Below are 22292 nucleotides of genomic sequence, written 5' to 3' on the forward strand. Positions count from 1 at the left end.
ACTTGTGTTCACAGCACTTGCATAGTGACAACTGATAAGAAGCAGTATCGACCGAGGCCTGCAAATGATTGTGCTGTGTCTTCAAAGGAAAGGAATATTGCTTGGAAGGAAGTCATTGAAAAGTCAACCTCCCACACTTTTGCTGCTGGGCCCCAGCACCATCAAACCAGCATAAGTCAACACAGCATGCATAACTACTCCTGCACATACAAGCAGCCAACTACCAGGCCACAAACATGCGGCTGCTCCAGAGATGGCATGGTGGAATGCCGAGCAGCAAGGAAGCCCGGGTTCAAGCCCTCTGTTATTGACTCCTTGCGCTCAACCCAAACAATGTGAAGATAAGATGGCGTCCGGCACGCTTCTGCTGCGCCGATCGGACGTCTGTGCCGATAGAAAAACTTGAGCTCCCCTCAGCTCTCTTTGCAAAGTCGTTAGCAGAGTTTGCAGCGGGAGAAACTGTTGCCTTTGTGTGTGGGTAATAAATCAGACTGAACGCAGCTTCTTGCTAATTTCCAACAGTCTTTAATGAGAAGAAAAACATCATAAATCAGCCCGGCGAGAGAGCAGACATCCTTTCGCTCTCTCAGCCAAAAACGAAAGGAAACTCACACAAAGAAAGATTCCCGTATGTGAACATAACCACGCCTCAGAATGTGAGACGTCACACAGAACTGTTTAACCCTGTTAAGTTCTGATTCTCCTCACAAACAACAGCGTAAACTCTGGTATCCTCATTTACATGGCTGGGAGTAGGGGAGAGGCGTCTGGCTCTGACATTATCTATAAAGAATGCTTGCAAAGATGGCCAAGGCGTGGAAAAGGAAGCTGAGGTCCAGCGCCGAGGGCCTTCTGGCGGTTCCCTCACTGCAAGAAGCCAAGTTACAGGGAACCTGGCAGAGGGCCTTCTCGGTAGTTGCACCCGCTCTGTGGAACGCCCTCCCACCAGATGTCAAAGAGAAAAATAACTACCAAACTTTTAGAAGACATCTGAAGGCAGTCCTGTTTAGGGAAGCTTTTAATGTTTAATAGGGTATTGTATTTTAGTGTTTTGTTGGAAGCCGCCCAGAGTGGCTGGGGAAACCCAGCCAGATGGCGGGGTATAAATATTGAGTTATTATTATTATTACTCCCGAGCCTGGCGCCCAATTTGTAAACCATGGGATATAGGGAGCCAGTGTTACACCAACATGTCTCAAGCTTAAATTAAAAAAGGACTTGTTTGTTTTTATGCATTACCAACTCAGGGTGTGTCTGTATTTCCCTCCATCCAAATCTCTGGTAACAGCTGTCTGCACACTGCAGTTACTCTTTATAGCACTTGTTTTCCTTTTAAAAAAGGAACAGTTCAGTCCTCAAGAGGACTATACTGCAGACAAGTGAGGGGGGAACCTGTGGCCTTCCAACTGCTGCAGGACTATGGCTCCTATCTCTCTGACCATTAGCTAGGCCTGGCCAAGACTCATTGGTGCTGGAGTCCGACAGAAAGAATTATTTGGAACTGCAATGTCTCCTTTCTATGTACTGCTTCCTCTTACTCTTTTCTCAAAGTACATTCTGACTTGACTGGAAAAGGAAGCTGCCGACTAATTATAATGTCGCACTTTAGTCAATAAGCCTCCATTTCCAAGTGAAACCACTACACCATTTCTTGCTCCCTCAAACTCGATAGGCCAAGAATGCAGCTCATTTCCTCTCATATTCTTTAAAGCAAAAAACCCACAAAAATGCCCTGGCAGAATCGCACAGCTTAACCTCCAGAAGCTATTTCAGCCTTGTGTGCATTAACAGGACTTTGTAGCAGCGTCCAGCCCCTACCAGTATTGCCATGGTGAGCTCCTCCCGAATATCCTCCAGGGCGCCCACATCCGCCCACGTCACATCAGGGACTGTAACAAAGCCTTCTCTCTTGGCAGAGGGTTGCACCGAAGAGAGCGCAACAATGAAATCATTCAACTCAATGCATAGCTTTTGCAGCTGATCTTCCCCAAGGGGGCCTGGTTCCTTTAGCAACTGGAGTAGCCTCTGCAATTCATCCTAGAGAAGAAAGATCAGGAGTAGCAGGAAATACAAGAACAGGTTAGAGGGAGAACCTCCTAACGTTTAATCATGTATGGATAAATAACAATGAAGGCGGGAGTTTGGTTACAACATGCTTGAAACTGGCCAAGGACTACAGTAACTTAACAGCATCCTTTTGTAGTGAAATATTGCAGGAACAATTGAGTTCAAGACAAGCACAAACTAATTAACTTTAATAGGCAATTCACTGTCTTGCATTCCATTAATGTATTCATGTATTCCCAGAGAATGCCAGAGATTCATGTTTTACTGGCTTATGAAGGAGACGCCAAGATCTAATCTGCATACTTCTTTTGAGAATTACTTTTTATTCTGCGTAATAAGGAATTCTGGTGGATTTGATCATGGCTTTACTGCATGCATAGCTACTGCTGTTTTTCTCTCCCCCCCCCCCTTCTTTGGAAGATGCCATGGCCTTTGGCTAGCGCAATAAAAGTTTATGGTTCTGTTTTTGTTTTTTTGCTTATGCATGACCCTTAGAAGCCAAGGCTCTTTTCTAAAAAGGGAAAAAAATCTCTTTAATTGAACATATTTGCACTGCTTTTTGTGCTTTTAGGTTTTGCCATTTATTAATTCTTGCCCTTCAATTTAACACATATCTATTCTTCTAAAAATAAATGTACATAATCTTATTTTTATATTATTGATTATTATTACTGCTTAGGTTTTTTAAAAAATCAAGTGGCTCATAAATTCTTCCTAAATAAGTAAATAAAAGTTTATTCATCATCAACTGATCCCACCAGCTCTGAAAATTGTACACTACAAGGAGAGGGTTAAAGGAGTTTTTTTAAACTGTTATAATTACTACATTTTAATCCCACGCTTGCTCCAACGAACTCACGGAAGTATATCTGGTTCTCCCTCATCATTTTACTGAACATCCAGTCTAAAAATGAGTTCTGGAGAACTCAAAAGTTTGCTTGCTACTTTGTGATGTTATAGTTCAGGGCTGTGAAACCTTTGGCCCACCAAACGTTGTTGGACTACAACTTCCAGCAACCTTAACCTTTGGCCATGCTGGCTAGGGCTGATGGGAATTGTAGTTCAGCAACATATGGAGGACCACACGCATCTCCTAATAGACTACTGTCAGGTTTTTGCAAAGTTTGCCCCAATGAAGGAAATACTAATGCATATACCAAGTGGCAGTGAAAGATTTTACTTTCTTGGGCTCCATGATCACTGCAGATGGTGACAGCAGTCACAAAATTAAAAGACGCCTGCTTCTTGGGAGAAAAGCGATGGTAAACCTAGACAGCATCTTAAAAAGTAGAGACATCACCTTGCCAACAAAGGTCTGTATAGTTAAAGCTATGGTTTTCTCAGTAGTGATGTATGGAAGTGAGAGCTGGACCATAAAGAAGGCTGATCGCCGAAGAATTGATGCTTTTGAATTATGGTGCTGGAGGAGACTCTTGAGAGTCCCGTGGACTGCAAGAAGATCAAACGTATCCATTCTTAAGGAAATCAGCCCTGAGTGCTCACTGGAAGGACAGATCGTGAAGCTGAGGCTCCAATACTTTGGCCACCTCATGAGAAGAGAAGACTCCCTGGAAAAGACCCTCATGTTGGGAAAGATGGAGGGCACAAGGAGAAGGGGACGACAGAGGACGAGATGGTTGGATAGTGTTCTCGAAGCTACCAGACCAAACTGCGGGAGGCAGTGGAAGACAGGAGTGCCTGGCGTGCTCTGGTCCATGGGGTTACAAAGAGTTGGACACGACTCAATGACAACAACAACATACCAAGTGGGAAATATTAAAAATTACAGAAGAGTTATAGTAGGATACAGGGAAAGGAAACAAAGAAAATACATACCATAGTGGGAAGATCTGACTCTTTGATATCCTTTCTTACAAGCTCTTCAGTTTCCTTTTCCATGTCTTGTCCAGATGACCTTTCGTTACTTCTCATAACTTTGTGCTGCTCCATCTCCAGCTTAACAAGAACTCTATTCACAGTACACATTGCGGCTTCACGGCACAGTGCCATGAGATCAGCACCGACGTAGCCTGGGGTCAAATGAGCCAAATGACCAAAGTCAAAAGATTCCTGCAATCTAAGTTTTCGACACAATGTCTTCAGAATTCTGGCAAAGGGAAGAAAAAGGAAGAAGTTACTACAGTTTTAGTCTTTACAAAAGAAAGAAAGATTATCCTAAGTGTCAGGGGACTGCCATCGGAACAGGGGAGGGAGGCAGGGGGCGTTTGGGATACAGAAAGCCTCCGACGCTTCTGAGGAGCAGTTCCTCTTCCAGCGAAGGGAAAAGCCACACCTCCAATGGAGAAGAGAGGGAAGGGGCCAGCCAAGGTGGGAAAAGGCTTGAAGATGCTGCTAAGAGCCCCAGCGCCTCACCTAGCCAGGCTGGCCAGGAGGAACGCATGCCACTTCCATCGCTCAGCTTGAACACAAGGGTGAAACGCAAAGAGGGGAGGCGGAGATTTGGGGTATCTAATTTCTTATGTTGGGGTGAAAGCTGGATGAGACCACTCCCGGATTCTGCAAGTGACTAACATGGACATGAAACTTGTGTATCTGCACTGTAAATAGTTTGCACAATAAAACCTGTAAAAGACAGGTTGGAGTCCTGCCTCCTGACTCACGACTCACAAGCAACCACCACACAGCATCTGACAACAAGTTATTTAATTATTTGTCCCAGAGCTTATGAAAGGGGCAGAGATATTTATAATTTATTAAACTTTGGTGGATTTCTGCATGATTTGCAGAAGATCCACAGGAATGCTCCATTTTTTCACTGCTCAAACTTTAAACAATACCAGTAACAGAATTAATGTTCTCCCTCCCACTCGTGTCCCAAATTAGACTGCTGAATAGATTTTTAGTCTGTTACTCAAAGCAAGTTTCCTGGGCTCAGAGTTCTTTAATTCTATTGTCTTTTGCACCAGGGTGAGTCTCAAGATCCTAGTAAAAAGCAAAGTAGATCGCACAAGCCCTTAATCAGGTTACTCCTGTAATAGGTGAACCAAAACCAAAGCATCTGAATAGAAAATAAACAAATCTATGAGAAAACATAGCATGAAGGCATCAGCTCCTCAAAAAATCCTAAACAAGCCATGCTACTCTTTCCATATTATTGCTTTATTGGCCAAATGTCTGAATTGGGGTTACCAGGGAAGGCCTTGATTGGGACGTCTATGCTATAGGGGAAAATCTGACACAGACGTTTTCCTGTACTACAACAGAAGCTGCAGCTATGTTTGCTTTTTTTTTTTAAGTTAAAAGTTTAAGAGAAACTTTTGGATTCAAGAGCTGGCAAGCCATAAACTGACTATTTTTTTAAAAAAAAAACAACTTTAAAAGCAAAGCTCACACACTTCTCTCTGGCTGCTTCACCCGGAATCCCCAAACAAATCTCTCGATCAAATCTTCCTGCACGTCGCAGGGCTGGGTCCAGCGAGTCTGGTCTGTTGGTTGCCCCAATTACTAGGACCTGAGCAGCAGTAGCCAGATTATTCAAGTCTGAAAGATGAAGGAAAAACAATAAACTCACAGGGAACTGGCAAAGGAAAGTACGCTTTGGTGTTAGAGGTAAAGGTAAAGGGACCCCTGTTTAGGTCCAGTTGCGAACGACTCTGCGGTTGCGGGGCCCATCTCGCTTTACTGGCCAAGAGAGCCGGCGTACAGCTTCCAAGTCATGTGGCCAGCATGACTAAGCTGCTTCTGGCGAACCAGAGCAGTGCACGGAAATGCCGTTTACCTTCCCGCTGGAGCAGTACCTATTTAGCTACTTGCACTTTGATGTGCTTTCGAACTGCTAGGTTGGCAGGAGCAGGGACTGAGCAACGGGAGCTCACCCCGTTGCAGGGATTCGAACCACCAACCTTCCAATCGGCAAGCCCTAGGCTCTGTGGTTTAGACCACAGCACCACCCACGTCCCTCACTTTGCTGTTAGGAAAGCATTATTTGTGCTATATACCCTCAATACACAACTCAGGTGCATACTGCCAACTTTTACTAGTGATGATGCTACAGACATGATGACTGCGCAGCATGTCTGCTATAGCTCTTTGGCAGTGGTAATACTGGGCTAGGAGAGAACAACACATAAAGTGGGTAAGGAAACTCAAAGAGGCTAGATCTCTATCAGGATTGGCCTTATAAGCCAAGTCTGACTGGGGGGGGGGCAGGGCCACCTGCTTGTCAATCACCCGATTTGGCATTTAAAAGTCTAAATACCGGGACTTTGAAGCACCTCACAGGCAGGAAGGCATGCATCTCCCAAAAGCAGGTGATGGGCAAGAGATCCAAGCTTGCTCACCTTGCACCAGGAGCAGAAAGCAGTTTCCATTAAAATGAAATGGGGCTGCGGGACCTTTAGCCGGGGTTTCAGCGCAAAACCCTTTCTGATCAGGATTGAATTCCCTGCCCATCAACTGATGCACAGACAATTCAATCCTGTTTCCTGCAGGCTACACCAGTCAGCTTCTGGGGGACAGGGCCTCAATGCAAGACAGCGCGAGAACCACTTCCTTCTGTCCCGTGCCCAAGCTATAAATTTAGGGTCCCACTAGCACTGACTCACCTACCATTTGTCATGTTTCAGTTTTGCTCATGATCTTGCTATGGACAAACATCACTTGCCGAGGCTGGGAAGGAATTTTATGCTCTCCCAGTTGGCTTCACGAAGTAGACCTTTTGCCCTTCCCGTAGCAACAGTATTTGTTGGGTTGTTATAGCTTTCTATAATTCATCACAACCGTTTGGACAGGTACTGGAGGCATTGGGCTCGATTTACAACAGAGATAAAGGGGTGGGCTGAGTCCCAACTCCCTTTTATCAAGAGTCTTGGGGTGGCAAGTTCAAGGCCCAACCAAGCTTAACAAGGGCTGACCTGCTAGTCACACATCCAAGTTGACGGGAATAGTATTTGTCCATGTTGTGGTATGTTTTAATTTGCCTTCTATCCCTTGATGTAGTACATGGGCGGAGCAATTGTCTCTGCACTATTGATCTTACAACACCTACTTATCAGAAAGTCTTGCAACAGCTCAAAGGTAAAGGTAAAGGGACCCCTGACCATTAGGTCCAGTCGTGGCCGACTCTGGGGTTGTGGCGCTCATCTCGCTTTATTGGCTGAGGGAGCCGGCGTACAGCTTCCGGGTCATGTGGCCAGCATGACTAAGCCGCTTCTGGCAAACCAGAGCAGCGCACGGAAACGCCGTTTACCTTCCCGCCGGAGCGGTACATATTTATCTACTTGCACTTTAACGTGCTTTCGAACTGCTAGGTTGGCAGGAGCAGGGACCAAGCAACGGGAGCTCACCCGTCGCAGGGATTCGAACTGCCGACCTTCTGATCGGCAAGTCCTAGGCTCTGTGGTTTAACCCACAGTGTCACCTGTGTCCCTTTACCCCTCTGTAATTTGCTGATTTGGTACTTGGAAATCTGCAGCTGACATTATATTCAGCTGAAATTTCACCTAAAGAGCAAGATCCAATTTAAAAAGCAGGTCTGATAGAATATTTTTACTAGAATAAAAAAGCCCTGACCATCCATGCAAGTCAGAAGCTGCGCTACAATTCTCCGCTCCATGTCCTTTGAGGCAACTTCTCTCTTGGGTGTGATAGCATCAATTTCATCCATGAAGAGGATGCATGGAGCATTGGCCTAGAAATAATAATGATAAAAAAGAAATCAGTAGAAACACAGAAAATGATTAAGTAATTCTTAGCATATTATGATTTTTTGTTTTATAATTTCAAATAAATGCTTGTTGAAAGAGAGGCAAGGTACCAAGTGTTAAAAAGTTAAAACAAAACTTTTCACCCAATCGGATACTTATTAGCAAGTGCTCTGTGCTGGAAAGAGGTCTGCATAGGGTATCTACCAAAGATATAAGCACAATAAAAGTGAATGGGACATACAGACATGAAAAGAGAGTCGGGGTGTGACAGAATGAATGAGAGTTACCAAAATATGTCCCCTTGAACCTTCTGCCTCTCCCAACACACTGAGCCACAATTAACAATTGCAGGTGCTTCCTTATTTTAATTTTTACCATATCCATTCAATAAACAGTTTCCCCCCTTATGCATGGACTAACAGCAGCACTAATACAAAAATGCAAGATGCAGTATTGGTCAAATCCAACATTCCCCCCCCCCCCAAGGCACTGAGTTAATGGATTTGGACTGCACCCTTTTCTGTGTCTATTCATAAGCCATCATTTTATTTCTACTACTACTGTATGGAGAAAAAACTACTATTCAAAACCAAAATAGCTTTCCTCCTTTGCAGGAAAATACAGGTGTTAATAAGGAACACGCCAGTGCAATGCTCAACTAGCAAATGCACTACTTTTAGTGCTGCCTGACTGCTGATCGAGTCAATAAAAGGAAGTTGATTCCAATTACCAAAACACACCACTATGTTTGGACAATACAAAATGTCCAGCATTAAACTTTAAAGAGAAAGTGACCTTGAAACTCATAAGCACTGTGTATTGTCTGAATAGTTTTGAAAGACGTTATTGTACTGTGACAGAGCTAGAATATGACACACATTAAAACAACTTCCTCTAAAACTTTTTGCATAACAGACTATATAAAGAAACAGACGCATCCTAATTCAAAGTAGAAAAGAACCTGGAGGAACTAGAATCATAAATATCTACATCCCTGCTGAATGCAGATCATTTGATTTTGGCAGCAATATTATTTAGCAAATAAGTTTCTTAGAGACCATACTGAACAAAATTTATAGCTGGAAGACAACCCTCATGAAATGTTAGAAAAACTACAGTTGGCAGCAAAGGCAATATTTGGGTTTTAATTTTAATGCAGAAAAAGGTTTTGATTCTATTGAGTGGAGATTTTTAATAGAAGCTATAAAGAGGTTTTTTATATGCCTGTTGTCTTTGTCCATGAAGTTTTCTTGGCAGGGATACTAGAGTGGCTTGCCAGTTCCTGCTCCAGGTGGATCACGTTTGGTCAAAACTCTCCACTATGACCTTAGGTGGCCCTGCACGGCATAGCTCATAGCTTCTCTGAGTTATTCAAGCCCCTTCGCCACGGCAAGGCAGGGATCCAAGGCAGTGATCTGTATAGTTAAAGCTATGGTTTTCCCAGTAGTGATGTATGGAAGTGAGAGCTGGACCATAAAGAAGGCTGATTGCCGAAGAATTGATGCTTTTAAATTATGGTGCTGGAGGAGACTCTTGAGAGTCCCATGGACTGCAAGAAGATCAAACCTACCCATTCTGAAGGAAATCAGCCCTGAGTGCTCACTGGAAGGACAGATCCTGAAGCTGAGGCTCCAATACTTTGGCCACCTCATGAGAAGAGAAGACTCCCTGGAAAAGACCCTGATGTTGGGAAAGATGGAGGGCACAAGAAGAAGGGGACGACAGAGGACGAGATGGTTGGACAATGTTCTCAAAGCTACCAGCATGAGTTTGACCAAACTGCAAGAGGCAGTGGAAGACAGGAGTGCCTGGCGTGCTCTGGTCCAGGGGGTCACGAACAGTCGGACACGACTAAACAACAACATAAAGAGGTTGGGTTTCAACTATATATATATTTTTACAAAAATAAGTGGGCAATTTTACAGCCAACCCACAGTTAGTATTCTGATACATGGAAATTTGCCTTCCTGTCAGGATGTTAGATGAGGATGCACCTTTCTCCACTTTTAAATTTGTGTGTAGAAATGATTCAGAGTCAAGTGAATTAATAAAAGGCTTTAAGACTGTTTCCTGCTGGTCTTACCACAGCTTGCTCAAACAGTTCCCTTAGCTTCTGTTCCGATTCACCAGACACTCCCGACACAATCTCAGTAGCAGCTACTTTGAGTATTGGCAGTTCAAGCTCCTAGAAAAACAAACACAAATGAACACAAAATAAGATTATTGTAGGAAAGACACTTACCAATGCTCAGGCATTTTACAGAGGCCTCTACTGTGGAGGGCTGAACGGTGGAAGGGAGGAGTAATATCACACCTTGATTCAATGGGCAATGCACAAAAAGACTTTAACCGATAACAGTGTCATGAGATTTTGCAGTTATCCAGGATGTACTACTCCCTTGTACAGTACCATTTAAAAGACAAGGAAAGGCAACCATTGAGGAGACCCTAGATTGCAGCCCAATGACCTCCTGGGAGGCCTGGCCTGCAGGAACAGAAGAGAGAACTTGTGTATCAAAATTCTTTCCCCTCTATTCAAAAAAGTACTAGGCACCATGACATACAAAGCAGGAAGAGGCCCATGCAGCTTCAACATTTTAAAGTGTTTTTCACAGTGCTTCCACTAGCACTGCCATTCAAGATGCTACAGAAATGCTGTACAGAGGTTTGTTTTTTTAATGCAGGTTTTGAGCTTCACCAGCTATTACTCCTCAATGTATTCTGTAACATCTTGAATGCAAGAACTAGCAGAAGTACTCGTATACAGGCAACTTCCCATTTATGTGGAGGCTATGTTCAAAAGCACCATGCATTCAAGTGAAACCGCGCATATTTGAAACACCACTGAAAATACCTGCAAGCACCCCATTCCGCCCCAGCCCCTTTTGTGACATTTTTGTGATTTTTTTGGTCACTTCCAGGTTTGGTGTGATGTACATGCACGCAGTCACATACATATTAGACATGCCTAAAACCATCTCTGCCTGCATTAAAAATACAAATACACCCGAGGTCTGAAGGCAGAGAAAGAAAAAGTATACACCAATAGTCTCACCCCAGCGATTGCCTGAGCTAATAACGTCTTCCCACACCCTGGTGGTCCATGCAAAAGAAATCCTCGAGGTGGAACAGCTCCTAAATAGTTGTATACTTCAGGATGACAGATATGTATCAGCATCTTGCACACTTCCTACAGTGAAAATGGGGAAAAAATGGTCCTATCTTACTTTTTGTAATAGTTAACAGTTTTCACATCCTCCCAGAATTCTGTGTTCTCCTGCCCTGTCACCATATGAGATCACACCCAACCAGTGAATGGATTCCGACGAATGCAAATAAGTAAATTCTGCATTATCTCATCTTTGCAAATGTTATTAACAGCACTATGTGTCTGTATCACAAGCGCAGAGATAGCACTTGGGTCAGAGCGCACCTTTCATTTTAAGACACGGGAGTTTTGAACCCTGAAGGTTGAAGATATGCTTGAAAGCCTGTGAACAATGCCTGGCGCAATCATAGCATTCCTAAGGTATCTAAGGCTAGTGCTTCAGTTTACTCTCCTACTGCTAGCAAAAGCAGAATCATGCAATAAAGCAAGTATAATTTAGTTTTTTACAGCTAAACTGGAGTTAGCTCAGAATAGAGTTTTAATTTCTTTCACTGTGAGGCAAAGCACTGATTCAGGATTTGTGGATTACAGCTTTTAAAAATAGCCTTACATCTAGATAATGCTGCATGAAACAACCCTCAGCATTATGTAGATGCTCATCTCTTTCACTGTATAAGTGATTTTCTTGACAACTTTTATCCAGTCAGAGGGAGGAATTCAATGTTGAGCTAAGGTGACTGTTCTCTTATGGCAAGCTTTTCAACTTGCCAGTCATAACAGCCCCTCCTCCTACCCTCTGGGTTTCTCCTGACCCACTCAAAGCCATTGCAGGGTTGAGGGAGAGCATTGTCTTTGCGCAGGGCTTCCACTGATGGGACTCATTAGTTGAATCCCGCCCAGAGAGTTTAGTTAACTCTAACCTTCAGAGTGTCATCATTGCCTCCTATATCCTCAAACTTCACGGAAGAAGTTCTCAGCTCGAAGCCTTTCTGTTTAACTGTAAGGAAAGATGGAGATATTACTAGGACAGTGAGAACACATTCTGCGAGGTATTCTCATCAAGTACATGGAAAGCACGGGAGGGGGGGGCAGATTAAGAAAAGTTTTGGACAGAACAAGGTATTACATTTACAAAAGAGCGAGAGGAATAAGCAGGGGCTTTCTTGTTTCTTTGTTTAAATATTCTTTAGTGCAATGTCTCTTACTCTTCTGTTTTCTCAAAGCAGATTCTATTTCTTCATCTACTTCTTGAGACTCGTTCCTCCTTTTACTTCTCTTCCTCTTGGGTTTCTCCAGAAAGGAAACGTCTTTTGAATCCTAGAGTACAAATAAGATTTTTCTATTTAGTCTGCTGACATTCTTTACCCAGTAAGCCACACCAAAAGCAGCAATTTTTTGTTTAAAAAAACCTTTAAACTCAATCAATAGAAAAATGAACTGGTAAGCCAAATGTACCCCAAGAAGGAAATGCCAATGAAATGCCCAGCGGAAGTTATTAAGTATGACATCATTTGCAAGCTTTAAAAAACGTAAAGTATTCATTTAGACTTTCCCTTTTCTAGCAAAAAATATAGCTGCACACAAGTTATTAGGGTTACCCCAACAGGGACAAAAAACAACACAAGCAGTAGTTTGGGCTTGACTAATCCCCCAGTTTTTAATAGCACCATCAACATACATTTAATGGGCTGCAATCTTAACCCCTGGGAAGAAAGCCCAATTGAATTCAGTATGACTTACTTCCATTAAAACACGGTTTGGATTGCACCAATAGCTGCACACATGCTACATAACACAAATAGCCTACGTACAATCACATTACACAACTGCATGATGAGGGCAGATAATACTTTTACTTAAGCATAATGTTCCTGTGACTGCCTCGCCTCCAAAAGGTTATTGTAGAGTTGGTAAAGGTTCAGAAAAGGTCAACCCAAATGATGAAAGGGATGCAGCAACTCCCCTATGAAGAAAGGATGCTACATTTGGGACTTTTAAGTTCAGAGACAAGGTGAGTAAGTGGAGACATGGTAGAAGTTGATATGCATGGTATGGAAGAAGTGCATGGAGATAGATTTTTTCTCACCCTCCCTCATAACACAAGATATGCCCAGACATCCAGGGAAAATGAAAGTTGGAAAATTCAGGAGAGATAAAAGCACTTCTTCATGCAGTGCATGGTGAAACTGTGATGCTCGCTCCCATGGAAGGCAGCAACGGTCACCAACCCAGATGGCTTCAAAAGAGGATTGAACAAATTCAGGGAGAAGAGGGCTATGAAAGGCTATTGGCCCTGATGGCAATGTTCTGCCTCCACAAGTAATGTATCTGAAGACCAATTGCTGAACTACAGGACGGGGGTGCTCGTGGGCTCAAATCCTACTTGCAGGTTTCACAAACCTTCCCTTTCTCTTTATCTACTTGATCTGCTTGATCTACTTCCTTTCAAGTGCCAAACCTTCTTAAAAACTATAAAAACTGCCGCCGATCGTTCTGGATTTGTGAGCAAGGCATTTCTGGTTTGTTTTATAACATGCCAACTACAGTCAATCTTTTATTAGCTATTTCCTGGTGGGTGACAAAATGTTGACTAACTTACCAGCTCTCTGTTTGGCTTAGATGCTGGGCCGCTTCCTTCCCTTTCTCTCTCTTTCTATCCCTTTCTCTCCCTGTTTCTCTCTTCTTCAGAATCGCAGCACAGCCAAACTATTATACCATACCTTGTGGGTTTAGCTGGCATGTTAAGAGTGTATAAGCTTATCCTTTCAGGGGGGAAAGCCAAGACACGGTCATTTAAGCGTACTTGTCTTGCAGGCTCAAAGTCACAAGCTCAAGGAACTTGTGAGTCCTAGTAACTCGTGAGGTGAGTCACTGAAAGGCCCTGAGAGCTGCCCTTAAGTCTGGCCACCTGCCAAAGTGAGGCTACTGATTGTCTGTAAACAGCTGGGGTGACAGTGACTAGATTAGAACGTTTTACACAAAATGATGTGATTAGACAAACCCAGTCTTATTGCATCACAAGGAAGGCTCGGGGGGGGGGGATGTTTAAACAATGCAAGCTAGATAAGGGTGTCTGGAAACCTGTGTAGTCCTATCGACCCCAATAACATTATAATTTGTCATAAAATAAACAAGATATTGTTTTACACATTATGTGCTGCTTTCTCACGCAACATGAGAAGAACAGGTTCTGGGCTAAGCAGCTGTAGATATAATGAGCAACTAATAACCTTAAACAACATTTTGCAAAAATCCTGTTGACTCCCCAGAACCTGATGTGCATGGTTTTTTTTTTTTATTAATTCTCTCATTCAAATAGGATGAGAATTGAGCAGAAGAGCTGTAAGAATAAAAACACTGATTTTCCATTGGATTAAGGAAGAGGGACCCTGAAACATCATATGACCATTCACATCTCATCTAGGCTGAGGACTACCTGGAACATGCGAGTTGTGGGAAGCAGACACAAAAAAAGTTATATGGTGTCGTCGTCCCAATAGCCTTGGGATGCATTTTACATGTGCCAACAGAGGGATTAAGGCCAAGAAAGTCTGGATGTGTGTCAAAAGTTAAACAATGGTGTTTTGTAGATGTGCAGCCAGCCATATACTAAGGCAAGGCTGAAAATAAAGAACAGGGCTTGTGCCAACACTATGACAAAACATAACAAGGAACTTGTTACTCAAAGCTATGCATCATCATACAATGCAACAAGATGTGTAAATGGTCTCAGTTTTGGTGAGGATATTCCCTCTCACTGCACACTCAGGAGAAAACAAATGGAACCAAAACCAGGCCACTGAGAAACAAGTGGGAAAAATCCCCGTGCTCAGATGAATCTTGCGGTATGCAGAAATACAGAACGTTCTTTTAAAAATAAACCAATGACTGAGCATGTTCACTGATCTCCAAAAGCCACTGAACTGTAAAATAATTTTTCATTCCCATGTGTTTTTGAAAACATCTGAAATGGGCTAAAAACAACGTTAGAACTGCCTTTAGCTGGCAACGGTCATACTAGTTTAGGAGTTTTCGTTTCTACAATAACGTTGCTTCCTAAAACTATTTTTATAGTACTTTTTAGATGTATGCTTTATTGTTATTGACCCTAGGTTTTCGTGATGGGACAGGAAAGATGGAAGAAATTCTCACTAATGTCAAGACATTACCTCAACCATCTGTTTAGAACCATCACTTTCTTCTGCACAAAGGTCGATAAAGAAGTTTTCCTCTTTCCTGTCTGGGGTTTTATCAATAAACCAGCCACCTTCTGAGATCCTGGTATCAGACGGTGCTTGAGTGGGAAGCCTATTCGATCCAGGCTTCTGTGAAGGAGTGCTGGACATTGTCTGCGAACTCTTGGGAGATGCTGGAAGAGAATCTGGATTTCCTTTCCGGTATAAGGTCAACAAAGATGAGTTCATGTGATTTGAGGGCTGAAAAATATAATATATATTTATAAAAGAATTAATGGAAGGTTATGATTTTTTTAAACCATAATTATTTTTACTAGTGTGCTATAGAATACATGTGCTACAGAATACATTATGCATAAAATACTGAACGGTACTTTATAAATATACCAGATCTGTAACCAACCCCTTGCCTCTTGCCTCAGGCAAGAGTTCCCCAGCAAGTAACTGTCTTCACAAATAACACTTATACATTTTAGTCACACATGCACTTCTTATTTCGGCCCAGGTGAAGGCAGACTTGGGACAAGCACATATGTAGTTGACTTTCACCCACCTTTTTAAAAAATAAATTTTATTAGAACATAAAGAAAAACACAACATTATCAAATATCTCCCCCCAAACTAAAACATTAAATATCTTAACAAAGACAAAATAGAAAAAAAAGAATAAGGAGAAAAAGAAAGTCTAGAAAGAAAAAGAAAGGCAAGAAGAAAATAATAAAAATAATAAGAAACAGAAAAAGGTCCGCTTCTCTATCTGCCAATTATATATAATTATTCAAAAAATCTGACATCTGCACTTCAGAAAATTTCTAGCTGTAAATAGTATCCAGCTTTTCCTCCTTCTGTAGGATATTTCCTGCAATCACCCTCCCAGACCTCCCACCCTAGTTTTATCACTCAGGAAGTCCATTATAACACTTCTTTAATTCATATATTTCTAATGTTCTGGATTAGTATTTTTCTGGCTCTCTGTGATGCCTTTCTCTTTAAGGGTTGCTTTCGCACACCTTTTCCAACATCAATTTGCAATGTGAGTGTCACAAGTCACACAAGCAGCAGTAGGTGGCACACCTTGACAGGAGCGTTATTGTTTGGATTATGGCAAAACCAGGTCTCCTGCTTCAATAGATAAGAGGCAAACCGGCCCAAGCCACTAGATGGCAGGAGCTACGTATGTATGATCATGCACTGTACCAGGAGTGGCGCTGTCCATCTCACGTAGTTGAAATACATAAAAAAATTGTCCAGTAGCACCATAGAGACCAACTAAGTTTGTTCTTGGTATAAGCTTTTGTGTGCACACACACTTCTTCAGATACATGGCTGAATCTCACGTAGGTTTAAAGAGAAGGCTGGCCACTAAACTATTCTTAGAACACATAGTAACAGATACACTTCATCAGAAAACAGTCCAAGACGGACACACTTACTGGGAGTCCTGTGTCAGTGTCCGAAGTATCCATGCAGCTTTCTGAATCACTTAGGAGAAAGAAAGGATGTTTTAACAACAATAAGTTTGACATTATTCTTTAAGACAGAGACCCTGTGGCCTTTCACATGCTGTTGGATGGCAACTACCATAATCCCTGACATAGGAGCCCTGCTAGATCAAACCAAAGGTCTATCTAGTCCAGCATTCCATTTCCTAAGATAAAGGGTAAAGGGACCCCTGACCATTCGGTCCAGTTGTGGCTGACTCTGGGGTTGCGGGGCTCATCTCGCTTTATTGGCCGAGGGAGCCGGCATACAGCTTCCAGGTCATGTGGCCAGCATGACTAAGCCGCTTCAGGCAAACCAGAGCAGCACACGGAAACGCCGTTTACCTTCCCGCCGCAGTGGTACCTATTTATCCACTTGCACTTTGATGTGCTTTCAAACTGCTAGGTTGGCAGGAGCAGGGACCGAGCAACGGGAGCTCACCCCGTCGCGGGGATTCCAACCGCCGACCTTCTGATCAGCAAGTCCTAGGCTCTGTGGTTTAACCCACAGCACCACCCGCGTCCCTATTCTGTTTCCTACATGATTTGTAATACTACCCATAGTTTGCTCGGAAACAGAAAGAGGGGTTAGTATCTGCTCTGCAGGAGAGAATTGCTCGACTATGGTTCCGAGATCATGCAGTGTTACATCTGACCTGGTCCAATTAATTTCCATGGCTTTATAAAACGTTCTTAACTCTTGGAGTTAAGTAATTTCAACTTACTCTTCCTCCCCTTTGTGTCTTGCTTTCTTCGCCAAATGTTCATCCTCTAGAGCGGCTAAATCTTCAGACTTCAGCTCATCATTGATTATCCCAAAAACTGTTGAAGAAAATTAAAAAACATAGATGAAAGAACAGAACCCCATAATCTCGTTTGGCAATAGTGAAACCAAAAAGAAGAAACACTTTGAACAGCACAATCCTATTTGCTTTTAATTAAGTCTCAATGAATTCAAAGCTCCTGAATAAGACCATAGTCTAAGTAAGTGTTAGATCTACCTAGGATCCACAAATCACAGTGAATCTGGCCTAGATCCATTTTGATGAGGAGCAAGCAGAATCTTAAGATACTTTTGGATTACCCACAACTACCTTTGATGCAATGATTTTTTATTATATTTTTTATTATATTTGTATACCACTCTTCATATGAAGATCACAGGACGGTTCACAACATAAAAATATAAAATGAGAAAACAAAATACATAATAAAACAAAAACAAACCAATAACCCCCCCCCAAATACATTTAAAAGGCAATAGAATCAGTCAAAGATCTGGTTATATAGAAACCTTTTCTCTTGTTACCTAAAGATATGCCATGAAGGCACTAGGAGAGCCTCACTGGGGAGAGCATTCCACAAATGGAGAGCAACCCCAGAAAATGTACATTCTTGTGTTGCCCACCCTCCTGACGTCTCATGGAGGCATATGAAGAAGATCCTCAGATTATGATCTCAGGATCTGGGTCAGTTCATATGGGGAAAGGCAGTCCATGAGGTATTGAGGCCATGAGCCATTTTAGATCTCAAAACCAGCACTTTGAATTGGGCCCAGAAACAAAGCAGCAGCCAGTGCAGTCAGGACAGGGTCAATGTAATATGCTCAAACAGTCTTGCCCTTGTAAACAACCTGGCCACTGAATTCTGCACCAGCTGAAGTTTCCAACTTTGTCTCCAGAGGCAGCACTACGTATAACCTGTCAGGAGTTCATCCTACAATCGAGTAGGACCCTGGCAGAGACACATGCCCAACTGGCATGTTCCCTCCCTCCTGGTCGATCGTTCGGGAGCTTCAAAAGCTTTCTTCAGCCCGAACATCACAGCGACCGATGCCAACCGACACCGGCACACTTAGGAATCCGCAGAGTTTGCACATCTTGCGTGACAGACCTCAGCAACTCAGCATTTTGGCTAATCTACTTTATTTACATATAAACACACATGGAGCACTGCAACATGGCTCCCTCTCTCTCTAGCATCAGACAGCAAAGGGAAAAAGAACAAAGGACAATAGTCCCACTTCATGTAACACAAATATCCTGTCTCCGTCACTTCCCACTCTGTGGAGTCAAAACATATACTGTCATGTGAAAGACAAACATCCCATGACTGCAATCATGGAGCAGGAATTCTAACATAACCTAGAGGTTACTGGAGCATAGACAGAAGTTAAGCTATTCCTGTCCAGATATGGGTGCAGCTGGGCTACCAGTTGAAGCTGATGGAAGATACTCCACACCACTGAGGTCATCTGAGCCTCAAGCAACAGCAAAGGATCTAGAAGTACCCCCAAGCTATGTACCCTCTTGTTCAGAGGAAGTGTAACCCCTTCAAGAGAGGGCAATCTCCCATCCATCTAGTCTAGGAAACTACCCAACAGCAGTGTCTCAGTCTTCTCTAGACTGAGCTTCAGTTTGTTGGCTCTCATCCAGCCCATTACCAAGGACTGAATTTTCACTTCAAGTTCAATATTAAAAAAGGACTCACCTTTCTCTACCTGTATTCTAAAGGCATTTCTTTTTCTTCGTCCATAATCAGCACTGGAAATCAATTTTATACATTAGTCTCAGGGAAGGCCTTCTTCAGCACATGTTGCATTTCCAGCAAAGACACATAATCTAACCATTGTAAGAAGGAAATTAGCCTTTGTGTGTTTGACCTGAATAACTCAGGATAACACACAGGGAAAGATTGGGACCAATATTTAACAAAAGTGGCCTGTTTTCCAAATTATAATTGACTTGCAATTCATGTGTACTTAACTTGCATGAATTCAGTTTTACAGTTTGGACAGGGGAAAGGAAGGGGGGAACATAAGCAATCTCACCCGCCATTGCACTCACCTCAGGAGAATTTGGAGGTGCAGGGAGAGTGTGTTTTGACTATATGCAATTTTTGCTTTACGCGCTAACCCCAGATCATAACCCCCATGTAAGTTGTGACCCAACTGTACATTCTTTATCAAATAACATATCATTCTTCAGTCTGCCATGGGTTCTACCATGGGAGACCCTTTAGACTCAACAAAACTGTGCACAGATGTAAGGTTCTCCTCATGAGAGAGAGATTGGCTCACCTTTTTCTTATCCCCAATCCAGCCTTTCTGTCCAGTATAAGTTACCCATTCTGCAGAGCACAAGTAACTTGCTGGCAGAGGGAGGATATGTAAATGGGCCCTAAGTCTGGGTGAGTCCTGAGCTCTCCTCTTTCAGCACAGCCCTGAAAAGGTGACTGGAACATTTTCTATTCTTTTTCCAACTAATGGAAATTATTTATTTTTCCAAATCTGGAACTATTGTTTGTCATGTCTAAAGTCTTTGACAGCAGAAACTGGAAAATGCTGGAAGCTTTTAAAAGAGGTCCCCGAGATTTCCCTATGGGCTTTCGTCTTGCGATGCAAGCCCATAGGGAAAATCGTCTAGCGAAGCGACGCAAAAACCGAAAAACCCTTTCGTCTTGCGGGTTTTTCGTCTTGCGGGGCACCACTGTATCTCAAGGTCACGCTGAGCCAGGAGAGATAAATTCGTGCGCTCAGCGAGCTGGTCATTCTCTCTGTTACTTTCGTTTCTACCTTACATGTTTGCAGATTTTTCTCTGAAGTATTTTTTTTGTAACGAAGCCTTTTTGCCTTTAGTAAGTTTTTCTTTTACTGATGGACCTTTAACTCTGCGTGTTTTATTACTACATTCACTACAAATATACACTTCTGAGACTCTGCTATTCATCAGGACACATCAGAGTTTCTAGGAATTTTAGGATCCAATCCATCATTGTTAGTGTTAAATATAGTTTAGACCAGGGGTCAGCTTACTTTTTCAGCAGGGGGCTGGTCCACTGACCCTCAGACCTTGTGGGGGGGCCGGACTATATTTTGGGGGATAATGAATGAATTCCTATGCCGCACAAATAACCCAGAGGTGCATTTTAAATAAAAGCACACATTCTACTCATGGAAAAACACCAGGCAGGCCCCACAAATAACCCAGAGATGCATTTTAAATAAAAGGGCACATTCTACTCATGTAAAAACACACTGATTCCCGGACCATCCATGGGCCGGATTTAGAAGGCGATTGGGCTGGATCTGGCCCCCGGGCCTTAGTTTGCCTACCCATGGTTTAGAGAAAAAAGCCAGGATAATAAACTGTAACTTGAAGTAGGCTTATTTTCCTAACACTGAGGCTGGACAAATGGTGATTAGACAAAATTAACTACTGTGGTTATTTGAAAATGGAAACAAAAGCTTCCAATCCCCATTCTCTGCTCCTCTATTGGCCCCATGGACCAGAGCACGCCAGGCACTCCTGTCTTTGAGGCTCATGTACATAATACTAAACTACACTTTATAGTTATGTATAAGCCCGGTCCTTGTGTTTATCATCAAGCAAGTGTAAGAATTCAATATCTTACCTGTATGTTTTCTGTAGCTCAGCAGCTAAAACTCCAATGTCAACATACTTGCCACATTTGTTACTCTTCAGGTACTGTTATTGATACAATTTTTTAAATATAAAAAAATAACTTTAGTACAGTATTTGCATACGTGATAGGTTTATGAAATTCAATTGTGGTGTTTTAGTTTTTAGACAAACATCAAATAAACAATTGCTCATTGTATGAAGGTTCTAGCACTGTTTTTTTACAAATGTGAATTGTGATATGTGAAGAGAACAGAATGGATTTATTTATTCACTCCTTCTCAGCTCAACCATTTGGAAGCCCATGGGCAAAAACCATGGCACAATACCTTCTACCATCAACATTTAACTCATCCATCTCACACTAAAGACCAACAGCCCAATCCTATGCTAGGCAAGGACATGCCTACCTGTTTCACTGCAGGTATAGCAATATGCCCCCTGATTTCATAGGAGGAGGATGTTCAATGTGATTAAAAATCCACTGAACTCGGCAGACATGATAAACACATCTAGGTTGCATGACTCCAAAATACACTCGAAAATCAATCCCGCCAGACACATTGGGACTTATTTCCAAACCGAAGATGGTAAGGATGGGGCTTTAAATTTATACCGCAGCTATATATTATTTCAGTTCAAGGTAAAAAAAAATCAACTTGGTCTGCAGAACAAAAACGTACGGACTTGATCGCCCAGTGCTGGATGTGCCAGACCTGGCTACGGCTGCTGGGTTGGCGTAGTGCGGCAAAAGCAATCTAAGTAGGCTCAGAGGCACGCTTTTCCTTGCCCAGGGTGCAAAAAGAAAGCCCAGGCGGCTCAGCTTAAGGGGAGTCCACCCCATAAGTGAAGGACCAAGGGAGAGAAACGAAGCGGTACCTGCTTAATCCGATGCTTCAGCCGAGGATCCCCTGCGGGGCTGCTTCCTCCGCGAATCCGCATGGCAGCTCCGCCGCCGCCGCCGCCGAATTCCGCCCCTCAAACGAAGCGGGAGCTCCGCCTCCCTCCGCCTCAGACTCCTTGAAGACCCCGGAAATCAGCCTCGCCTTGAGGCACGACGACCCCCTCGGGAAAGGGAAAGGCAGAGCCAAGAGGCGGGCTGGGATCCCCGTGCAGGCACTGCTTTAGACGCCTAACACCCACTCCACTCATGAAGGCCCAAATTGGCGTCACCCTCCGGTCTCACTCCTGATTCAAGCCCCCCGTTCCAACCCTTCCATTCCCGGCCCCTATGATACTTTCTAGCTTCAGCTCTCTCTCTACGGAAGCATTTCGTATCCCTTGGGTCCTGTGGGGGGGGAAAAACGCAGCCCGCCTGATGCCTTTGAACTCCATTTCCCATCATTCCTAGC

General features: G+C 43.1%; 1 protein-coding gene across 1 annotated transcript in view; it reads right to left on the reverse strand.

The window, feature by feature from the left end:
• The window catches only part of NVL (nuclear VCP like), a 51771-nt gene extending 29522 nt beyond the window's left edge, over window positions 1–22249 (reverse strand). The window contains exons 1-14 of the mRNA XM_081903883.1: window positions 21820–22249; window positions 20933–21006; window positions 19010–19062; window positions 17245–17341; window positions 16472–16520; window positions 15012–15278; window positions 12048–12159; window positions 11763–11839; window positions 10789–10923; window positions 9817–9918; window positions 7600–7717; window positions 5424–5568; window positions 3904–4174; window positions 1819–2037 (exon numbers count right to left, since the gene is read on the reverse strand). Of these exons, the coding sequence (XP_081760009.1) occupies window positions 1819–2037; window positions 3904–4174; window positions 5424–5568; window positions 7600–7717; window positions 9817–9918; window positions 10789–10923; window positions 11763–11839; window positions 12048–12159; window positions 15012–15278; window positions 16472–16520; window positions 17245–17341; window positions 19010–19062; window positions 20933–21006; window positions 21820–21882 (1782 nt within the window). The 5' untranslated portion in view covers window positions 21883–22249. The remainder of the gene's footprint in view (window positions 1–1818; window positions 2038–3903; window positions 4175–5423; window positions 5569–7599; window positions 7718–9816; window positions 9919–10788; window positions 10924–11762; window positions 11840–12047; window positions 12160–15011; window positions 15279–16471; window positions 16521–17244; window positions 17342–19009; window positions 19063–20932; window positions 21007–21819) is intronic.
• Between the last annotated feature and the right edge of the window lie 43 nt (window positions 22250–22292).

The sequence above is a fragment of the Podarcis melisellensis genome (assembly GCF_964234715.1).
Source record: "Podarcis melisellensis genome assembly, chromosome: 3".
Lineage (NCBI taxonomy): Eukaryota > Metazoa > Chordata > Lepidosauria > Squamata > Lacertidae > Podarcis > Podarcis melisellensis.